This window comes from Fundulus heteroclitus, chromosome 4 (assembly GCF_011125445.2).
Source record: "Fundulus heteroclitus isolate FHET01 chromosome 4, MU-UCD_Fhet_4.1, whole genome shotgun sequence".
NCBI lineage: Eukaryota > Metazoa > Chordata > Actinopteri > Cyprinodontiformes > Fundulidae > Fundulus > Fundulus heteroclitus.
In genome coordinates this window covers 15,543,307-15,564,175 of record NC_046364.1, presented here as the reverse complement: position 1 = coordinate 15,564,175, position 20,869 = coordinate 15,543,307, and the positions used below count along the sequence as shown (strand labels likewise).

Sequence of the window (20,869 nt, the reverse complement as noted above, 5' to 3'; positions counted from 1 at the left end):
GTGTCAGCATTTGATTTCCCTGCTTTCTACGTGCTCCACTTCTCCTCTGCTGCTTTTTTTTTTCTAATGCAAGTGTTTGAGCTGCTGAAGTGTGAAGTGTTCCGTCTGAGCCGAGAAAATCTTGGCCTCCTGACAAGATGAGAAAGTTGGATCCGCACCCCGACCACAGCTGAATGAATGTAGCGACACGTCACAGTCTTTAAGAGCGCTGTCCACTCGCCGGCCATCTGTATGGAGCAGGTTATCTGCTTCTCTGAGCGTGAGAAAACTTTAGGACACACGTCTGGTTCTGAATCTGTACCAGTGATAATCTTCCAGACAGAAGCCCAGCCACAGAGATCTATTAGTTTGTTGAATCATATCGCGCTAAAGCAGCAGCTTTGAGAATAATTGAGAGCAAATATGTAAACCTCGGACAGGTGATTTTATCACGTTTGTAGCATCCTTTCATAAACCATTAGCCTAAATTCAAAGATGATGGCCACCATTCTAAACAGCTGCTGTAGGCATGAAGATATTGAAGTTCTGCTTGGAGTCTGCACATTATGCAAGAGCTGGATGGTAAAAATACTTTTTCTACTGCAAGTTTTAAAGTGAGGTTCTGCTGGATGTGGCTTCAGGCACTTTCCTAAATCACTATTTCCCCTGCTTGTTGCGCGATTTTACCTCTTGGAAATCTTAAAAGGTTTTGGTTCAGTGAGTGGAATTACATTCTGATGACTGATGAAACTTTGTAGGTCACTTGTTTCGACAGTCTGTTCTTCTTCAGAGAGACCCTTCTTGAGTCTGCTCCAAACTGGAAATTTCTGCTTGCTTAGGCTAAGGTCCATATCTTAACATTTGTATCTCTCATTTAATATTTCAATCCTGAATTCCCTTCTTTCTTTGGCTTGATTTAGGTCCTGCCTTCCTGGGAATAGTGAGGAAAGACTGGACCACCCACAACAGCATCGCCCTCTCCTGGTCAGAAGTGGAACAGCCAACTTCAGACATTGTGGACTATGAAATCAAATACCATGAGAAGGTAAAATTCTAAAATATCAAAAATGCTTCTACCAGTTTTACTTTGTTTTGAACCCGACAGAATCCAATTTCTCTGATTTGCCAGAAGCGTCTTCACAAGTTATTCTTTACTTGTTCGTACCCAACCAGGAGCAGGAGCAGCTGATCTACTCATCAACACAGACCAAATCCACCAGCGTGGTTGTCACAGGCCTGAGGCCCTCAACTGTTTACGTCTTTCATGTGCGGGCTCGCACTTCAGCCGGCTACACAGCTTTCAGCCCCAACTTTGAGTTTGCAACCGCAGCTGAGGGTACGAGTGTGAAGGTTGGGAGTTTGTGTTCAGAATGTCTCAGTCTGGGGTAGGAAGATGGCACATGTTCGTCATATGTTCTCAAACAATCCATCAGATGGTCAAATCATTGTTACCAACTAAATCCCTGAAGAAATCTTTGGTGTTTCTTTGTCGCAACAAAATAAATTATTTATGCAGTTATAAGCTATTTGTATAACCGCCACAAGCTCAGAACAGCTGAAAAGGACCTTTTGTTTTCTCCTTTCTTATATTTTATTTTATTTCTTATATTTAACACAAATTTATTGAAAACCCTATTGCCAAAAGCCACATGTGAACATTTTTCTTCATCCTAATTGTTTGATTAATATTTAGATAATTGTTAGATGATGCTACTTGCTGTGGCAGCCCCTCTTCAGGTAGATGATACAATACCTTATTTGATTTACATACTGTACTGTACAAGCTAGCTATCATTCTCACATCAGCCTGAATTGATAATAGCTGCCTTGAGAGTTCTCTCATAGACTGCAGCTGAATTATAGGATCAGGGTTAGGTATAAATTTGCATTAACAGTTTTAAAAGTAAACATAGCAGCTCTAATACAGAGAAGAAGGCAGCCTGGCTGTGCACAAATATAGCAAGAAAAGCAGAATATTCAATATCTGTTGTCACTAATTTCAGAAAATAACACTCAGATATTATATAGATTTATGGCACGCATATATATATATATATATATATATATATATATATATACATGTGCATGTGTATGAAAAAAAATTAATTCAGGGTCTTTGAAAAGTACATAAGCCTATTGCAAAAAGGTTAGCCAGAGGGGATAGAAAGTTCAGTGGAAGGAAAAAGTGTGGTGGAAAAGATGCATCAGTCACATGGATAACCACATCCTTTGGAGCCATTTAAGAAGTTGCAGGAGCTTCACAAGGACTGAACACAGCACCCTTAACATGGGCTACAAATACGGCATTCTTCACCCCTGAAGCACAGAAAACTTCAGAAATTCCTTACCTGGGCTAAGAATAAAAAGAGCTAGACTGTTGCTTAGTGGTCTGAAGTCCTCTGTTAAGATGAAAGTAAATTGTGCATTTCATTTTGAAATCAAGGTCCCAGAGTCTGGAGGAAAAAGGGAGAGGCACAGAATCCCCATTGCTTGAAGTCCATTGTGATGTTTCCACAGTCTGATGGTTTCAGGTGCCACGCTATCTGCTGGTGTCGGTCCTCTGTGTTTTCTGAAGCCCACAGTTAATGCAGCTATCTACTACCAGGAAATTTAAAGCACTTTGTGCTTCCATCTGCAGACAAACTTTACAAAAATGCTGATTTCATTTTCCAGAAGGGCTTGGCACCTGCCCACATGGCGGAAAGCACCTAAAGCTTGTTCAATAACCAGGGCTTCACTGTGCTTGATTGGCAGAGGAAGATGAGAGATAGCAGAGCCAACAAGGAAGATGACCTGAAGGCAGCCATCAAAGCAATCTGGTCCTCCATTACACCTGAGCAGAACCACAGGCTGAGTGTCTCAGTGCCACGCCGCATTGATGCAGTAGTTTATGCCAAAGGAGCCCCTAACGAGTATTTAGTGCACAGGAATGAACATGCTTTTCAGAAGCCTGAATCTCTTTAAAATGTCATTTTTTTTATTGATCTTATGTAACATACTAATTTTCCAAGACACGTGATTGTTTTTTTTTTTTCATTATCTGTAAACCATAATCAGCAAAATTACAAGAAATAAAAGCGTAAAATATTTCACTCTGTGTGTAATGAATCTATACACACAGTAATCTATGAGTTGCAGTTTCTGAAATAAGTGACAAAAAATACTGAACTTTTTCACGATATTCTATTTTTAGGAGCTGGTTTATAATTTTCTCTTTGTCACCTTAACATTCCTCTCGCTCCCTGTAGATCCAGACATCGCTGATCAGGGTCAGGTTCTGGTGGTTGTCACGGCATCTGTCGGCGGCTTCTCCCTTTTGGTCATCCTCACCCTCTTCCTCCTCATCACAGGACGGTGAGACTTCTCCTGTTTCCTTCTGGTCACACGAACGTGGTTCTGCACAAACACCCTTCCTTCTCTAACTCTTCAAAGGGATGCTTCAGAAACCTGTTAATGGACTCTTTTTTTGCCACCCTTATTTTCCAAATGGCTGAACCCATTTTCTGCCTAATTACCCGGCATGTAACGCACGTACCAGCAGTTTGCTCCATTCCATTAACCTCCAAAGGTTTGCCCAGACTGTTGTCGTCAGTTCACTTCTCGTTAACAGGGATTTACCTTTAGTGGCTTATCTTCAAAAAAATATTATATAAATGATGGGGGGGAAAAAATCATAGCAGTTAGTCTGATCATTATATCCTCAGTTATCATCTGGGCAGTAAAAGGTGAAAATAACATCAATTGAAACTATCTGAACTAATATTCTAATATTAATATATTATATTGAATAGAGCCACTTGTTTTATTTCAGCACAGATCACTTACCAGATATGAAAAAGACAGCTGGTTTGCACTTTGTAATCTGGCCATATCCAGTTTGTGCCAGAAAATGTATAATATGAGAATGTCCTTTACAATCCATTAATGTTTTTCTTGTTGAACTCCATCAAAACATTAAAGTGACTTCATAAAAGTGTGCTAAAACTATATAAATATGTACAAAAAAAACTTTGGCAATTGATATTGACAGTTTTTGAAGCACAAACTTTAACTTGTGTAGCTTGTAATAATGGAATTGCTTTCTTTGCTTCTTCTGTTTAATTGCTGCTTTTGTACCAATTTCTATTGTATAGAGAATGTACTGTAATTACAGATTTTATGTAGATTCTATTGTCATACATAACTAAAATTTTTAGCTGTTAATATCATATAGGAAAAAAACAGTCTTTATCAGAAAACAATTGCTGTTAAGTTCAGTTTAATCTGATTTAGAGCATGTTACTTACATTTAGGTAATTTGGTTTATCTGTGCAGGTGTCAGGGGTACATTAAAGCGAGGATAAAGTCAGAGGACAAGAGAACTCGCTTCCACAGTGGACATGGTACTGTATATAAAGTTATTGTTTTTTCCTCTAAGTTGCACCTTCGGGTATTATACTCATCATTTTTTATACATGTCTTTTAAAAATCCTGCTTCCTTGCTAATCGGCTTTGCCTTTTTTCAAAACGATGTTTCTGTACTTAGACTGAATTATCCATGCACAAATATACATTCTTACTGCTTTCCTACTTCTCTTCGCATTCAAACATCTGCCCTGCTCTTAACACCCTGAAGGAGCCAGTGGTGTCTCAGGTCCACCCTTTCATCTCACTGACTCAGTTTACACTGTCAGGAAACCCAGTTTGTAACTCTGCTTGTTAACCGTGCCGGCTAGGAGAAAGACAGTGTGTGAATGTTACATCACTGCTTTCTTTGCTCCTCTATAAGAGCAGAGTTCACCTAGACACCAGCAAACTGACTAGATTTTCTTGCTTTGTACCAAGGACTGTGGACATTCACACATATTATACTCATGAGAAAAAATATTTTTAATTAGGACATCTGGTTGAAAAAAAAAAAAAAAAAAAAAAAAAAACATTTATTTATTCTTCTCTTCCCTTTTTTATTTTTATATTTTTTCAGGTGTTTATTCAAAGTGTCTCTCTTTTACTATACTTCTGTGTTCAAAAAACTCAAAACTCAAAGTCCAGCATTTTGCAAAATGAACTTTTGTTCATGCTTGCCTATAGAAGTCACTAATGTTGTCTCTGATCCATGACTAACAACAAAAATGACAAGAAAAAGTAACAAACATCATGACCCCAATTTAGTGTCTTAGTAAGACAGATTGTAGACTGGCCTGTTTCAACTCTGCAAGAAAAATACGGGTTCATTAAAGTTGTTAAAATTTAAATATATCTAAACTCACCTTAAAGGCAGAGTTGGCAATTTTTTCAGAACTTTACCCAAGTCCCGTTTTGAACAACTGCGCATGGCGCAAGTCCGTCATATTGTGCTCTTCCCCTCCTCAGGGGTTCACATGAAAACAAAAAATCTCCCAAATCCACTTTGGTCTTATTTCTTTCCACTGAGGCCTTCCTCTTCTTTTTAGAAACTTGCATGCGGTTTGCTTCTTGCGACTCTCGCCCTGTTCAAAGTATACAGTGAGAGCAGTGTAGCTTTAATGGACGGCTAACACCGAAGCTAACCGCTAAGCTACCCGGATACATAAACACTGGAAGTCCACATGTGCAGCCAGCAAGCGGAAACTAACAAGGAAAGAGCACGCACACTGCCGTTATTGGAGCATGTCAGAATGATTGGCATGTGGGACAACTAACAGATGAGGTGATAGCCCCGGAACCTGAAGGACAGAGAGGAATGAGAGCAGAACCAAAACCCTGACCAATCTCTGCCCTTCGGACCGAACGGCAGGGCTTAGTTAGAGTTTTTCAGGTCTGCAGATCCCACAGAGATCTATTCTTTAACCTCTTTTTTTCTTAATATATAATGTATTGACTACTTTCAGGATAGAAGGAAGATTTTAAGCAGTATAACAAAACCTATTTCTGAACAGAATTATCATTTATAGCTTTAAATGAATATCTGTATGTCCATATTACCAGTTCATACAGTTACCATTAATAAATTTGACTCAAAGAAAGCTGAAAGGTTATTTGACACAGCTACCAGTTGGGTTCGCAGGAGTGTGAACACACAAAGTGAGCAGTCTTAACCAGTGTGCAACAGGAAAATATGCATGTAAGGAGGAAATAATATGTATGAATTTCTGTGTAAGGATAGTGGTTTTAATGCTGGAGACAGGCACCAGCAACCCCCGTGACCCCATGAGGGATAAAGCGGTTTGGAAAATGGATGGATGGATGGATGGATAAGGGTTTTGAGTTTGAATATTTATTACCTATTTATATATACTGTTGTCTGTTTTTAAGATAACTCCCAAGCCACCTCAACACCAATCCACTAACTCTATAACCTTAAATGTAATATATTATGATCAGGTGTGTCACAAGCGATTTTTTTAAGTCAGTTAATACTCTGACCAAAAGCTGTTTGCTGTCGATGCTATTAAGGATCTCTTCTATTATTTCAATTAATGTCATTGATTTGAATCTATATAGTCTGAATCCAGATTTATATAGTCTGAATCCATACTGGCTGTCAAACAGTAAATTATTGTTTTCCATAAAGTGGTCGGATCTTTGAACAAACAGCTTTTCCAGTATTTTAGAGAGTTGGCAGAGTAATGATTCAGGCATGTGATTTGTGAAGTGGCGTTTTCATCTCCACCCTTGTAATGTAGAATTTCTCTAGTGGTTTTCATTTTGCTTGGAAATAATCCAGTTGTGAATGCTGAATTACAAACAAAAATCGATTGATTTGTGATAAACTCAATGACATTCCTAATCTAGTGTCATATCAATGCCATTGCAGTCAACAGATTTTTTTCTTGTTCTTACATTTATTCACCATTATTGATATTTCAATTGTATCTACAGATTTCACATACATTGAGTTAAAGTTTTGTTTTCACCCACATTTTGTTATGTGGTATTGATTTTACCAGCTAGTTCTGGTCCTACACCTACAAAAAACAGATTTACTTTAATAACGCTTTAACCACATCATGCAAGCATCATTTTGAGAAGGGAATATTTTTTTACAGTTTGAGAAAGTTTAAAGTGGCTGAAGTACAAAGAGAATTGATCAGCAGCTATAGTCTTTGTTCGCCGTGTAGGATCAGAGAACAAACACGAGAAAAAAACCTGCTCTGTGAAAGTGAAGGAACGCATCAACAACTGACCAAAGGGTTGTACATCACATTCACCGTGTTTAGTTGTGTTGAAAGACAAACGAAATGCAACTCAGTTATAGACTGTCATAAAGTGTAGTTTAAAAAAAATGCAGGATTTAATATGAATTACACGAATAGTGGTATTATAGAGTTAATTTAGAAAACCACCAGCATGAACTGACTCTTACACATACCTGCCCTGAATTAATCTACTTTCACATGTTCACTTGTTCTCTTTATATTTTATTTTTTTCCATTTCTTCTTCAATGAAAAGAAAAAAAATATATAAATATTATTTTTGACCTGTTGCTTTTAACTATATTTTGAACGTTAAGTTCCTTATTAACTGCTGTGAGGAGACATATCAGCTTTTCCGTCTTCTTTTAGCAATATGAAAATCATTCAGTAGTAAGCTGTACGCTTTTTATTGGACTTTGACAAAACATGCTCTTCCCTTTGAGGATTACAGGACTGGCTATATTATGGGTCTAGAATTACAGATAACAGTGAGTTATTGATTTCCCTGAAGGAAAGACATACCCTTCTTAGGGAGCTAAACAATTCTCCATGTTATACTGCAGCCGTTTTTTTCCCATGTATTTTCAGATGGATTCCATCGGGGGCCCGAGTCAGGCTCTTAAGAAAGCTGTTCTGTCATGTTTTGGCTCGATGTCAGGATTTGTGATTGATCTAGAACGAACAAGGAGGACTGTGAATATAAATATCACAAAACAGTGACTTTACCAAGGTATTCACAGACCTGCTGTGTTGTTGTGTAAGAACAACCAACACAGTTTCTGTTTGTGCTCGCTATTGTCGACTGGGAGCTGGTTTCCTTCTCTTATGGACTAAAAAAATTAAACAGGGGTTTCTTTTTATTTTCTTTCTGGTAGAAGACACCAAAAACTCCAATAGACATTAGTTATTTAGCTACAGCCACTTTAAGAGTAATTTACACTAATTTATTCATTCATTTATTTGTATTGTTTGTTTTATGGGGCTGAGTAAATATGAGGGATTTAAAGGCCTTTCAACAAACATTGCACATCCATGTCGCCTATGAATCATTCAGCATGAAGGCTGCTATATGAGTCAATTTGGCACATTTTCTTATGTTTTAGACAGGAAACACTGTTACATGCAAATGTTTTGTTGCTGTTTTTTTGTATTTTTACAGTTTGGTTAGGTTTTTCACTGCTTTTGGTAAAGTAAATTTCTTAAAGAAAAAGAGGAAATTTACAAAACATGACACATATTTCCACCTTGAATAATGAGCTTTTGATTGCATCACATTCTAGGCTAGCCAAGTCTTTGAGTTAAGCTGTAATATCAAAATCAATTATTTACTGTTTTATCTTTCTTGGTCATTAAATATTCATTGTGACGTATCATGACTTTATATATAAATTCCTATAGTGAAGTTAACTTTTATTGCTATATACTAAACTAAATATAGCTTAGACACAGGACTGATACTGCTTCCGCTTGTTTCCTGAAGTCCCTAAAAGGATTTGTTTTTATTTTGAAAACTGTAATTCTAGCCTCCGCTGGCCTTTTCTCACTTGTTCTTTGCTGTTGTGTGTTGAAGAAGCCTCAGCCAGGCGGGTAGTGCCAGCAGGCTCAACAATCTAGTCAGAAACAGCTTCTTCTTCTGCAGACACCCCCGGAGACAGAGGTGCAATTCAGACTCCAAACTTGGATTCGTCTCAAACAAAGCTTTCAACACTCTGCACTGTGAGCTGACAAAGCTATAAAGTACATTTAGTCCCAGATTCTCCTGCTAGAGGTGTGCTGTGGGCTCCTTCTAGCTAGCGTCCGTGCCAGTCATCATCCACCCTACACTGCAGCAGCATCCCAAGACTCACCCCAACAGCAGGTTACTAGATTCTGACTGCCTGCAGTATTTGAGTTGTAACTTTAGGGATTTTACCTCACCTTCATACTTTATATTTGCTTCACAGATTTTGCCATCTCTTGACAGAAATACCGGAGAGTTACGAGACAATAGAAGCAAGTGCTCCACCAGTTATTGACTTACAAATTTCCTTGGGACACTCTCAGTATATTCTTAAATACGCTTCACTTCAGCTAAATTTCTTGTGCTGCTAAACTGTGTTTGCAAAAGTTTTTTATGTTGGAAAAACGTTTGTTTCTGAAAAAATAAAACCTGGCCGTAGAAACATGCTGAAACCCAGTTGTCAGCTGTTATGGGAGTAAGTTTGAGAAGTTTTCTACCTTGAATATTGAAGGTTATCAGAAGAAGACCTTACGATTCAAAAATACATAGCACGGAGGCAGAGCCAAATTAAAATATAAGCATCTATACGATTTAAAAAGTAATTGAGTTATACAAATGTGTAACAGTGAAATACATTTAAATACAAAGACAGACCAATACACACGACAAACTCTAGCAGAAAGAGGACACAAGAGTAGCTCATGATGTGGGGAAGCCAATATTTAAAAGTAAAAATATTGGCGCTGAATCAGAAAAGAGTTACTTGTCAACTTGTGTTGTGAATGTTCAGTTTTGCCTCACAACACAGCAAAGTATGAAGGGATATGATGCTCCACTTTGCAAGTGGTGTAACAATTTGTTTTCCATATGCATTTCTCTATGAGTCCAATATACACTTTAAAACTGTATTTTTCACCTCTTCGTATGTGACATGGTACTAAAAGGAAGAGTTCTGAGATCAGGTTACAATCATTATAAAGAAAATTATTTAGAAAGACTAAATGTAAAACCCTATTCGCCTTGCCTTCAAGTTGTGTATTTATTATGTATATACTAACGGATTGCTGCCACACATCCACAAGCAGAAATGCAAAATGTCTAAAAGCACACTGTGATGTTCTTGTTTGTCTCTTATGCACCAGTCCCATTTTCTGGAATAAAGACCTACGTGGATCCAGACACATATGAAGACCCCACTCAGGCTGTGGAAGAATTTGCCAAAGAGATAGACCCCTCATACATATGCATTGACAGAGTGATTGGTGCTGGTAAGACTATCACTGATCTTTATTTCTTTAATCTGTAAAACTCTGCATAATGCCTTGCAGATTGAGAGCATATTCAAAGCGTGCTGTTATCTGGAATCATGTGCTGTTTTCTAAAAAAAAATATATATATAAGTTATTATTATTGGGCACTTGAGGAAGAGACATGATCTCATTTTATGTCAATTAAGATGTCAGAAATTAATGCTTAATACTATAAAGTTGTCATTGAAGATTTTTATTGTGTCTAATTGCAGCTGATTCTAAGGAAATTTATTGTTTCATAGCTTAGAGACTAAAAGCGAAAGCTGCTGACTTTAATCAACACTGCTCATTAAGCTGAACAGATGGTCCCTGCTTTATTTTTATCATTTCTAGCTTTATTGAAGCCATTTTTTACAACAAAAAAACATTGAGAAGAAGTAAAAAAAAAGGAAACATTAATGGGTCAAGGTAAAGTAAACTTAATACAAAGATCAAATAAATAGATGCAAAACAAAGAGGTGTGTATGTTTGAGGCAAAGTCACAATTTTTTTTTCCAGCATTAGAGATCATTGTTCCAATAAGTAACAGCAGCTGGTATAGAGATGGCTTCCTGTTGAAAACGAGCAGAATATTCTTATGATGTCCTATCTAAGGAAACCCAGCAGATTGCATCAAGTCTTGATAAGCAGCATTCCCTCATCCTGAAAGAGCGTAGAGCCACAGTGGACAGTCATCTGCATTGTCCATGGCTTTGCAGCAATCCCTCATACTGAGCAAGCATCAAGCGACAGTGGAGAAGAAAACTCCCCTTTAATGGCAAAGAAAAGCCTTCAGCAGAACCAGACTCAGTGTGAACTGAGTAGTTTTTCTGGTAGTGTTATTAGAAATCTTAGTAGGTAAACAAGGTATTCCTATTAAACAGCTGACCCACACAGTTGTCATCAATGATAAACCATTCTTTGAATAATAGAGATCTGCTTTGGTACAGGATGTCTGTATTGTTCCATAATGAATGTGGTGAGATTTTATGTTATAGGTCACAGACTGTGCTAGTTGTGCCTGTTTATGAAAGTTAGAGGCCAAATAAAGTCTTTTCAATATGTAATTATACCCTAACAATGTTTTAGCCCTCCAATTTTTCAAAAGGTATAGTTCAGAATACAATTAGCTTTTCTTTAACCCAGTTAACCTTGAAGGTTTTATTCAAAGTATTAGAATCTAGAAAATTGAGTCCTCCGTCCTCATATGTATTCATGACAACAGATTTTTTTTAATGTAATGCATTTTATTTTTGGTTTTTGGAGTGTTTGGTTTTTGGTTGGTGTACTGTCTACACATAATGAAAGTGCAAAGTAGGTTAAACGAGAAATGCCCTTTGGAAACGGGTCCCTCAAAAGCCATTTATTAAATTCCTCTTGTGTTTTTTATTCTTTAGTTGTGGTAAAGATCAAAATACTTCTAGTTTTTAGATTTTTGCTATTACAGACAGATGGGAATACAAGCTATTGAGAGGACATTAGAATCTGTTACTGCAAGACGTTCACACTTATTGATGTTCAAATATGACTAATAGCTATTTCACACTTCTCAATTGTTATATCTTTTTAAAGACTTGTTTTAAAATAAGCGGATAAACGCTGTGTAACAAGAAGAAAGAGATAAGGGGAAATTGGACGCCCTACCCTAATTCCTAATTTAAGATCAAATCGTTAAGACATGCCTAAGTCTAATTTAACTGAGCAGTTGCCATATTTATATAAGGTACAAATAACACAGTTACAATAATCTCCGAAACCAAAGCTTTCTAATGATTAGAAAAAGAATCTGTGCTCCTCTGAGTTAAGAGCCCTATGGAAATAAAAATAAAAAAAGATGAAGCTATTATTATTAATCAAGTATGAATAATCCAAGATGTCTAAAGCCAATCTAATATTATTGGATATATGCATGTTACTCATAAATCCAGACTGAGATGCATCTATGATGGACTCTGAAACTAATTTAAGACTCTTGGCAAAGCATTAGCAAGAACCTTGTAATCATCATTCAGCAGACAAATAGGCTGCCAATTAACAATGGGCAGTACATCGTTCTCTCGTTTTGGTATGACTGTAATTAATCCATGAGTTAGTCAGAGAGAGAGAGAGAGAGAGAGAGAGAGAGAGAGAGAGAGAGAGAGAGAGAGAGAGAGAGAGAGAGAGATCCTTCACATATATTTTCTGTAAGAATTTTTGTTGGGATATGGAGCTAGTTCTTCTGCAAATATTTTGAAAAACTCTGAGGTTAATCTTTCATGGCCAAGTACTTTATTCAGTTTGAGACATTTAATAGGTCCCAGAACACTTTATCTACATTTTAATGGCTAACCTTACGCTAAGTGTAGCTGATTCCGAAAATGATGATGCACTTTTTTGCTGTAAAATTCAGAGAGGAAAAAAAAAATCTACTCTCTGCTTTAAGAGACAAGAGTTGCTGTCCATTTGAGGATTTCCTGTCACATGGTCTCCATCTAGTGGAGGTGAAGCGCTATTACCCTTTCCCAGGTTAGCGGAGCAATAACAAGCTTATGTTCAGTTTTACATGCATCATAATCCTACTGCTTACTTTTTTATCACTCTTATGTAGTTTTAAAGCGTTTTAAATGTTGTTTCGAATTATAATAATCACACATTTAATTAGCAGAAGACAATTAACACATACCGTCTTATTGGGTCAGGGGAGCTGAAAGTGTTCACTTTCAGGAATTAGTTTGTATTTGTCTTTACAGGTGAGTTTGGAGAGGTCTGCAGTGGGCACCTGCGCATACCTGGCAGGAAGGACATCGCCGTGGCAATAAAGACCCTGAAAGGTGGCTATATGGAAGAGCAGAGACGTGAGTTTCTGCGCGAGGCCTCCATCATCGGACAGTTCAACAACTCGAACATCATCCGGCTGGAGGGAGTCGTCACCAAGAGTGAGCTCTATATGCATCTCTCTGTGTGGTCCATGTCTAAAGGTCTTTGCCAATAGCAAGTTTTTATCTGTTTTCTTCTGTTGCTTCTGGGCACAAAGCCATAACTGATCTGCAAAAATGCACAAAAAAAATACCAACCAAATAAACCAGAGCACAGTTCAAAAAAACTTTTTTTTCCCCACAAAAATACATGCAAATAGAGTATTTCATAATACAGGTGTAAAGAACTGAAAACTACTTTTTATTATTTATTTTTACACATTTATTTATTTGTTTGTAGAATAAAAAGTAGTGTTTAGTCCGTTACACTTTACACATTATGAAAGACTTTATTTGCATGTAGTTTTGTAAAAATAAAATAAAAAAAATAAAACCTTTTCATTTAAGTTTATTTTCTAAATGAATGTGCACAAATAAATAAACAAATAAATGGGCATAAAAAAAAAAAATCTCCAAAATTGTGTTACCACACCTGTGTACATTTTGGGTAAAACAATAATTCCTGTTTTCTCTTTACACTTGCAAACAATACACTATTGTTTGCACTTTTCCCCCTGCTGTCTCTGTTCCATGATACCTTATTATCTTACAAAGTCCATCGTGGTTTGTCACTATCTCATGAGGTGGTTCAGGGGCATGATATTGGTGGGTTGAATTCTACCTCCAGTACTGTGTCATGACCTTTGACGTGTTCAAGAAGGTCTAAATCACAAAATAAAAACAGGATCTGAAGGGAGGTAATGATTAGTTTTCCAGCTAAATAGCTAGGCAGAGCAAAAGACAAAAGTCCTACCATCTTAAGACAACTATAATTAAAAAGTGTCATCATGGTTTAGTGCAACTGCTGTTATATATATACCTTTACACCATTACCTCTTTTGCAATAGAGGTTGTTATTAGTTATTTATTTAATTTAGTTATTTATTTTACTAAGACTGGTTGCTGTTCTGCCAGATTAGTTTATAAGTCAAACAAGTAAGGCGGTGTTACCAAAATCAATGAAATAGTGTTTACTTGAACTGCAATGATTTCTTCGTTTTTCACAGCACCCTACCTTTGCATTATGGCCACATATGTGCAACATGTTCTGCTCTACAGTAAATACAGGATAGGTCAAAAACCAGCAAATGCAAACATTAGTGGGGATTCAAGTTTTGGAAATGGTTTGTGGGATCCCTGATGTTTTTGAGATTAAAGTTGTTTTAAGACTGTGTTGGTGTTTTGTTTTTTTGTCTTGACCTCACTAAGACTCATTGTCAGCGGGAAAACTAACCGCAAATAGGAGCTCAGATTAGACGTTTAGTTGTAATAACCTCTGCACAAAGACACATCTTTCATATTCAAATACTTTTTTTTCCCATTCTCTCAGGTAGACCTGTTATGATAGTAGTGGAGTACATGGAAAACGGAGCACTTGACGCTTTCCTGCGGGTAGTGAGAGCTTTTCATTAATTCAATGTTTATTTATACATACTCATATTTTTCCCTAAAAACAGCACTGTCTTCTTTACCTTGTTTTCTCTGCTGTGTGCCTATCCGAACCCCAGACCCGTGAAGGTCAGTTCACTGTGCTGCAGCTGGTGGGCATGCTGCGAGGCATCGCGGTCGGCATGATGTACCTTTCGGACATGGGTTACGTTCACAGGGACCTGGCTGCTCGCAACATCTTGGTGGATGAAAACCTGGTGTGTAAGGTGTCGGATTTTGGCATGTCCAGGATCCTTGAAGATGACTCTGAATCGGCTTACACGGCTTCAGTGAGTGTTACAATAGAGCCTTCAAGAGAATTTTACAGTGCGAGTGTCAAAGCGTCGTTCTTTGTCATTTCTTTGCACCAGGGAGGAAAGATACCAATACGCTGGACGGCTCCAGAGGCTATCGCTTATGGAAAGTTTTCCTCAGCTAGCGACGTATGGAGCTACGCTATTGTCATGTGGGAAGTGATGTCATATGGCGAAAGGCCCTACTGGGAAATGTCAAACCAAGATGTAAGTTTCCAGTTACATAAGAAAACATAAGGGTTGCAGGATTATAAAAAAGTGCATCTTTTCTAAATGCTTTCCTTCATTCCAGGTCATTTTATCAATTGAAGAAGGCTATCGTCTACCAGCACCGATCGGCTGCCCAATGACCCTACACCAGCTGATGCTCCACTGCTGGCAGAAGGAGTCCAGCCAACGGCCAAGCTTTAACGACATGCTTTCTTTCCTCGACAAACTCATAATTAATCCCAGCAGTATGCTGACTCTGGTCAATGACGCTCTAAGGTAAATGTCAAGTGTCAGCGACTCTGTTCCAACCACAAACGAAAAGGGTTAACTTTTTAGAAATACGGAAATGAAGCTTTGTTCCAAATGCAAAAAAGTAGTTACTTGCCAGCTATGTTCCTCATTCATCAGGGAATAATTATTTTAAGATTTATGTGAAGGCAATTATATCCATTCCATACCTCTGTTATAAGTAACCAGCTTTCCTAAAGTACAGTACACATTGGAAAATAATTTGATTTGCTGCTGTTAACTAGTCACATAAAACAAAAACACAAGCTGGTGTTATGCCAACAGGACATTCTGTATCAGCTAACATGCTGCTTGTCGTCTTAGCTTTTCAGACTCCCCCGAGGAGATGCCGGACTACCCTCTTTTCATCTCTATCGGCGACTGGCTAGACTCCATCAAAATGAGCCAATATAAGAGCAACTTCCTTGCAGCAGGATACACTACACTGGATTCTATTGCAACTATGAGTATAGAGTGAGTGGAGCTCAATTATCTAGAGTGCTGTGGCACACAATTAGGGGGGAGAGAGAAAGTAGCATTGAACCAAAAGAAGAATGGGAACATGGTTATAACATTACATCCAGAACTGTGTGGTTTATCCAGTATGCTGTATATGTTTGGTTTTTTTTTGTTGTTGTTGTTTTTATTTTTGGATCACTCTGTTTACCATCATGAATTAGATCAGGTGAGTAAAACTCCAGTCCTCAAGGTTGCCTGCAACCTTTATGTGTTTCCCTGGTCCAGCACACCTGAGTAAAAAAATCATCTGGACTCTGGAGAAGTTGGGTGCATTCAGAAAGGTCTAAATGGTCAGGACTTAGAAAGCGGAAGTGCGTCAGCGTTCACCATGATAAGCGCTGTCCAGATGGTGCCGTCGGTAAGGAAGATACGTAGGAAAATTAGCCAGTTTGCTTCCTATCATAGTTCCTTTAGCATGGGGAGCTCACAATGGCCCTCCTTGGTGCTGAGGAGCTATAAGGTATCCCACGATTCTTTAGTGACATGACAAATAAGCATGGCCCACCTCACAGAAATTGACAATAATGCCCAGAGAGACGAGAGCATTATTGTTGGAGTGAAGCAATGCTAGGCCAATCGGTAACGCCAGTACCATTTACAGTAATATTATTGCTTCCTATGTACTGCGTGTGACACATGCAATCGTAGGCGATTGAAATACAGTGCTGTCCTGCAGGAAGACCCAGTGATCATGAGATAAACAAGGCTTGGCAGTCAAGGATGCCCGCTTCAACATCATCACACACTTTAATCAGTAAAGGTTTGATGAGCCTGCATAAAATGAAGCTCCATTGTTCCATCGACAGAAATAACTCCTGGATGATGATGGAGCCTGCTCCTCGATGCTGTGTCAATATATAAAATTGGATTTTTGTGTCATACCAGCAGTGTTGGAAGCCATACAATATACAACCATGCAAACTAGATATATTTTCTGATAAAGGAATAAAACATATTTCCACCTTTGAATGTCCCATTTTGGTGCTCCCTTGTAATGTCTAACTGGGCATCCTTGTAGCCAGGGTGGAGGCATGGCTTTCAAAATGTATTTGTTTTTTTAAGTTTATGTGATGCAGGCGTCTTCTGGTTGTTGAATGGCAGTAAGAGCCTTAATTTGGGTTGAGGGGCTGCTTGTGTCTTCATATACATCGCATCAATCTCTCCAGCTCAGTACAGGTGAAATGAATGTATTCTATTGCTTTACTTTTTGGTCCCAATCCCCACAGGATCTTTTGTATTTTTTTTATTTATTTTTTTTTACTTTGAATACAGTTTTTAAAATTGCTTATACTATTCATTTTGTCTTTTGTTGATTTCTTTTCAATTTATTTTCTATACCTGCTTGGCTTGTGTAGGATTGAGGAGGTCTGGTGCCTATCTCCAGCAGTCAAAAAAGACCATGCAGGCATACAGGGCAACTTAGACTGCCCAAGGAACCAAACTGTGTTTGCAGTGACAGTTTTAACCAAGCAAACTTGGACTGTAAGACGAAGCCTGAAAACCCAGTGAGAATCCAAACCTGCAGAGGGAGACTGTTAATCTCCATGCAGAAAAGTCCCTGGCCAAGATCTGAACCCAGGACTTCTTACTGCAATGCAACAATGTTAACAAAAAAAAAAAAAAAAAAAAAACCCAATCATACAGCCTGACATGAAAATGCAAATGTTAATATTTTTTGTGAAGTCTTTTTATCAGGCATGTCTTGCAAAAAACATTTTGAATAAAGAGAAGTTGTTGCATCATCCCTTCTGTCAAAAGGGACAAAAAAATAACAAAACTCAAAACATTTTCCTGTAGTTAACAGATAATCTGATTAGTTTTTTTCAAACCCAGGTAAACATGTATTCATAGCAAAACGTTTTTCTTTATGATCCTCTCACAGTTTTTTAGTTTGCCTTGTGTATTAACGTAGCTAATAATAATAATAATATTAATAAACTTTTACATGAATCTTAACATAAGAACACAAACTGCATTTTGTAAAAGGTACGCGGCGTCATTGTCTCATTTTGTTCTTTTTCTGTAATAATCGTCTAACTATGTAAGCCTGAAAGTCCAATGTTTTATGCACAGTCTCTGTGTGCCTCCAAATTGTCAAATAATACAATAATTAGCAGAACCAATCAGAAAAGGGTTCAACCACTCTTTCTTGTCAGTTATTCAAAACAAAGCACAATTTATTATTGGATTATTGCATGGGATTTACTTTATTTCTCTAACTATGAGCATATATGTGGCATAAAAGGTATTTCTAAGGTAAGATGCTATGGAAGTTTTTAAGATGTCAAACAAATATTTGGAAGCCTGGCTTAGCTTGAGTTCATCATATGTTGGAAAGCGATTTACTGAAAGATGTACATTACCTGCACACGCCTTAGAAAGACATGTTAGATACACACCTTCAAGTTCAAGGACTACTAACATTTTAAAATGAAATGTCTTTTTGAATAACTTTGTTTTTATTACACTATGTCTCCTGCTATGCTAAATGTGTTTTTACACCTAACTTTCTTCAGCTTCATTTCATCTCAACACTTAAAGCGCATGTTTCGGTCCCTGCATAAGTTCTGATTGATTCTACTTCTCCTCTCCAGGGACATCAAACGCATTGGAGTCTGTTTGATTGGCCACCAGCGGAGAATCATAAGCAGCATACAGTCGCTTCGACTGCAACTTCACCACATCCACCAGAGTGGATTTCAAGTTTGAGACCATTTTACAAAGCCAGACTGTGTTTTTACACACTCAGCTCCAGTTCCTCGGCATCGTCATCCAACTAATTGCACAAACACCGGACTGTTAGGTGTTGCCAGTACCACATGCTGCTCATGAGGGAGGGGACGTGGTACCGGACCAGTGGCTGTCCAGATAACATGCACTCATCATCCTAAGTATCATCGTTTGGACAGCTTCCACAACAGCCAACCTCTGTCAACATTGGCCAAAAGGGGTCTTTTTATAATCTCAGCAAGTACTAGCATTCACTTGAATTTAGGACTCCGTGTCTCTAGTGTCTATTCAAGTGTTCACCAATACCTCTTATCTTTCCAAGTGACAATCCAATGGTTTCTATTGACTTTGAAAGGTGTCAAGTCAGTTACCTCACGACCAGGGAAGATGAGGAGAGGATATACCAACTGGTGATGTAGAAGAAATTGTGTGGTTCTAAGATTTCCAACTGGTTTAAAACAACAAATCCAATAATGATTTTTGAACTGAAGACCACTGAATGTCAAAAGATTTTTTTTTCTTTAGAAATGTATGTTCTCTCCTCATGATAATGCAGTATGTCTTGTATAAAAAGTCTTGTGAAAGTTGTATGTTTTATTCTGTAAGTTTCTTCCTTAATAAACAACTATATTTTAAATCTATTTTTTTTTCCTCAAACTTTTCAAACACATGAAAGTAAATCATCTTCCAAATCATGGTAACAGTCTTGTAGGCATGCGGACTTATCGGTAAACGATTAGGACTTGAGGAAGGTTTTCTTGAGATGGTGAAAATAAGGTACATCTTCATCACAGTTTTCATGTATATATGGTCAGTTTTATTTAAATTTGACTTCATTGTGTTTATTGATCAATGAAATAGCAAAATATGTGCTGTGTGGTTTTCAGGCACTAAATGCTATATTCAAATAATTGTAAGACTTTGTAAATATCAGATATTTTGCATCTTAAATAAGCTGGCCAGTAAAAGATTGAGAATCAAAAAGAAAGATTATGTAGCATAAATTTCAAACTCTATAAAACAAAATGTCACTATCTGTTTTTTCCTTTCCTTTTGTTTTGTTATTTTATTTTATTTTACTTTTTTTTTTTTTTTTTGTAAATCCTGATTGTTCTGGGTAAATTTGACCCTTACTAGAAACCAGTTCTGTATTCCACACATGACCCAGAGATTTTTTTTTAGTTTACAGAGCCTTTTGCAGTAAAACCATTTTACTGTTTCCAGAACTGAGATGGACTCTTTCGACACTAAGTTAGTTATTTTAGTTCAGCAATGATTTTACTGCCATTGAACATTAAACTAATTATATTGCCTACACACACTCACACACACACACTTTCTCAGTACACTACCCAGCTTTTCATTTTTTATTTATTTTTTTAAATAGACATCACATATACATTGGACAAACCAGGTGCAATGCTTGAGTGTATTAACACATGTGCACATTTTAAACACCAGTCCATAGTAGGCTTTTAGAAAAAGTAAACATTGCACAGTCCAGCAGAAGTAATTACATACAATAGCAGACAATTTAAATTGAAAGTGAACAGATAGCTGCACACATTAAAGTTAATATTAATTTATATATTGACATTGTTATGCGAACATAGATGTCCTGGCTTCAGGCAGCCACTATTTTAATCCTCTATTAAAGGTGTTAATATCAGTCTGCAACTTCAAGTCAGTGGGGAGGGAGTTCCACAGTCTGGGTCCCTTAGAGGAGAAACTCGACTGTCCAAAAGACGTCCTGAGCATTGGGACAATACAGTCCCATTGAAAACACTTTTTAATTAGCAATAAAGTCAAAGTTTAGATACGCAAACATTCATCCATCCATCCATTTTCTAGGGTGCTGGTGCCTATCTCCAGCTGTCAATGGGCGAGAGCCGGGGTACACCCTGGACAGGTTGATACACAAACAGGTTTCCTTAAAAAATAAAATAAAATAAAAAAATATAAATAAATAAAATCTAGTTTGCTCCTTTACCTGTCCTTTTGACTAAAGTTTTTAAAAAGTGCGATTACTAAACATCACACCTTTATCACCGTAGCAACCAATCACAGCAGAGCAGACCACTGGTCTCCTAACAACATAATAACCAATCACGGCAGACCCCTCTCCCGAACGTGACTTCCGTTGCTCCGGCGAGCCAACCTTCCGTTTGCCATATATGGCAGAATAGCGGCAGGAAGGTGGTCTCCCGGCAACGCAGTGTAAATATCTGGATGTTTCTGTCATAGACATAATATAAGAGTAGACGCGTCATTGGGCGGGTTCTG

The 20,869-nt window shown here is 37.6% G+C and overlaps 1 protein-coding gene across 1 annotated transcript in view; it reads left to right on the top strand.

Annotated features, from left to right (window-relative positions):
• The window catches only part of LOC105916349 (ephrin type-A receptor 6), a gene marked incomplete at its 5' end in the record, with an annotated part of 54,526 nt that extends 35,929 nt beyond the window's left edge, over positions 1–18,597 (top strand). The window contains 12 exon segments of the mRNA XM_036136153.1: positions 900–1,024; positions 1,153–1,315; positions 3,228–3,333; positions 4,294–4,361; positions 9,997–10,122; positions 12,873–13,058; positions 14,428–14,489; positions 14,606–14,815; positions 14,897–15,046; positions 15,132–15,325; positions 15,662–15,811; positions 18,451–18,597. Coding sequence (XP_035992046.1) covers positions 900–1,024; positions 1,153–1,315; positions 3,228–3,333; positions 4,294–4,361; positions 9,997–10,122; positions 12,873–13,058; positions 14,428–14,489; positions 14,606–14,815; positions 14,897–15,046; positions 15,132–15,325; positions 15,662–15,811; positions 18,451–18,565 — 1,655 coding nt within the window.
• Positions 18,598–20,869: the final 2,272 nt, after the last annotated feature.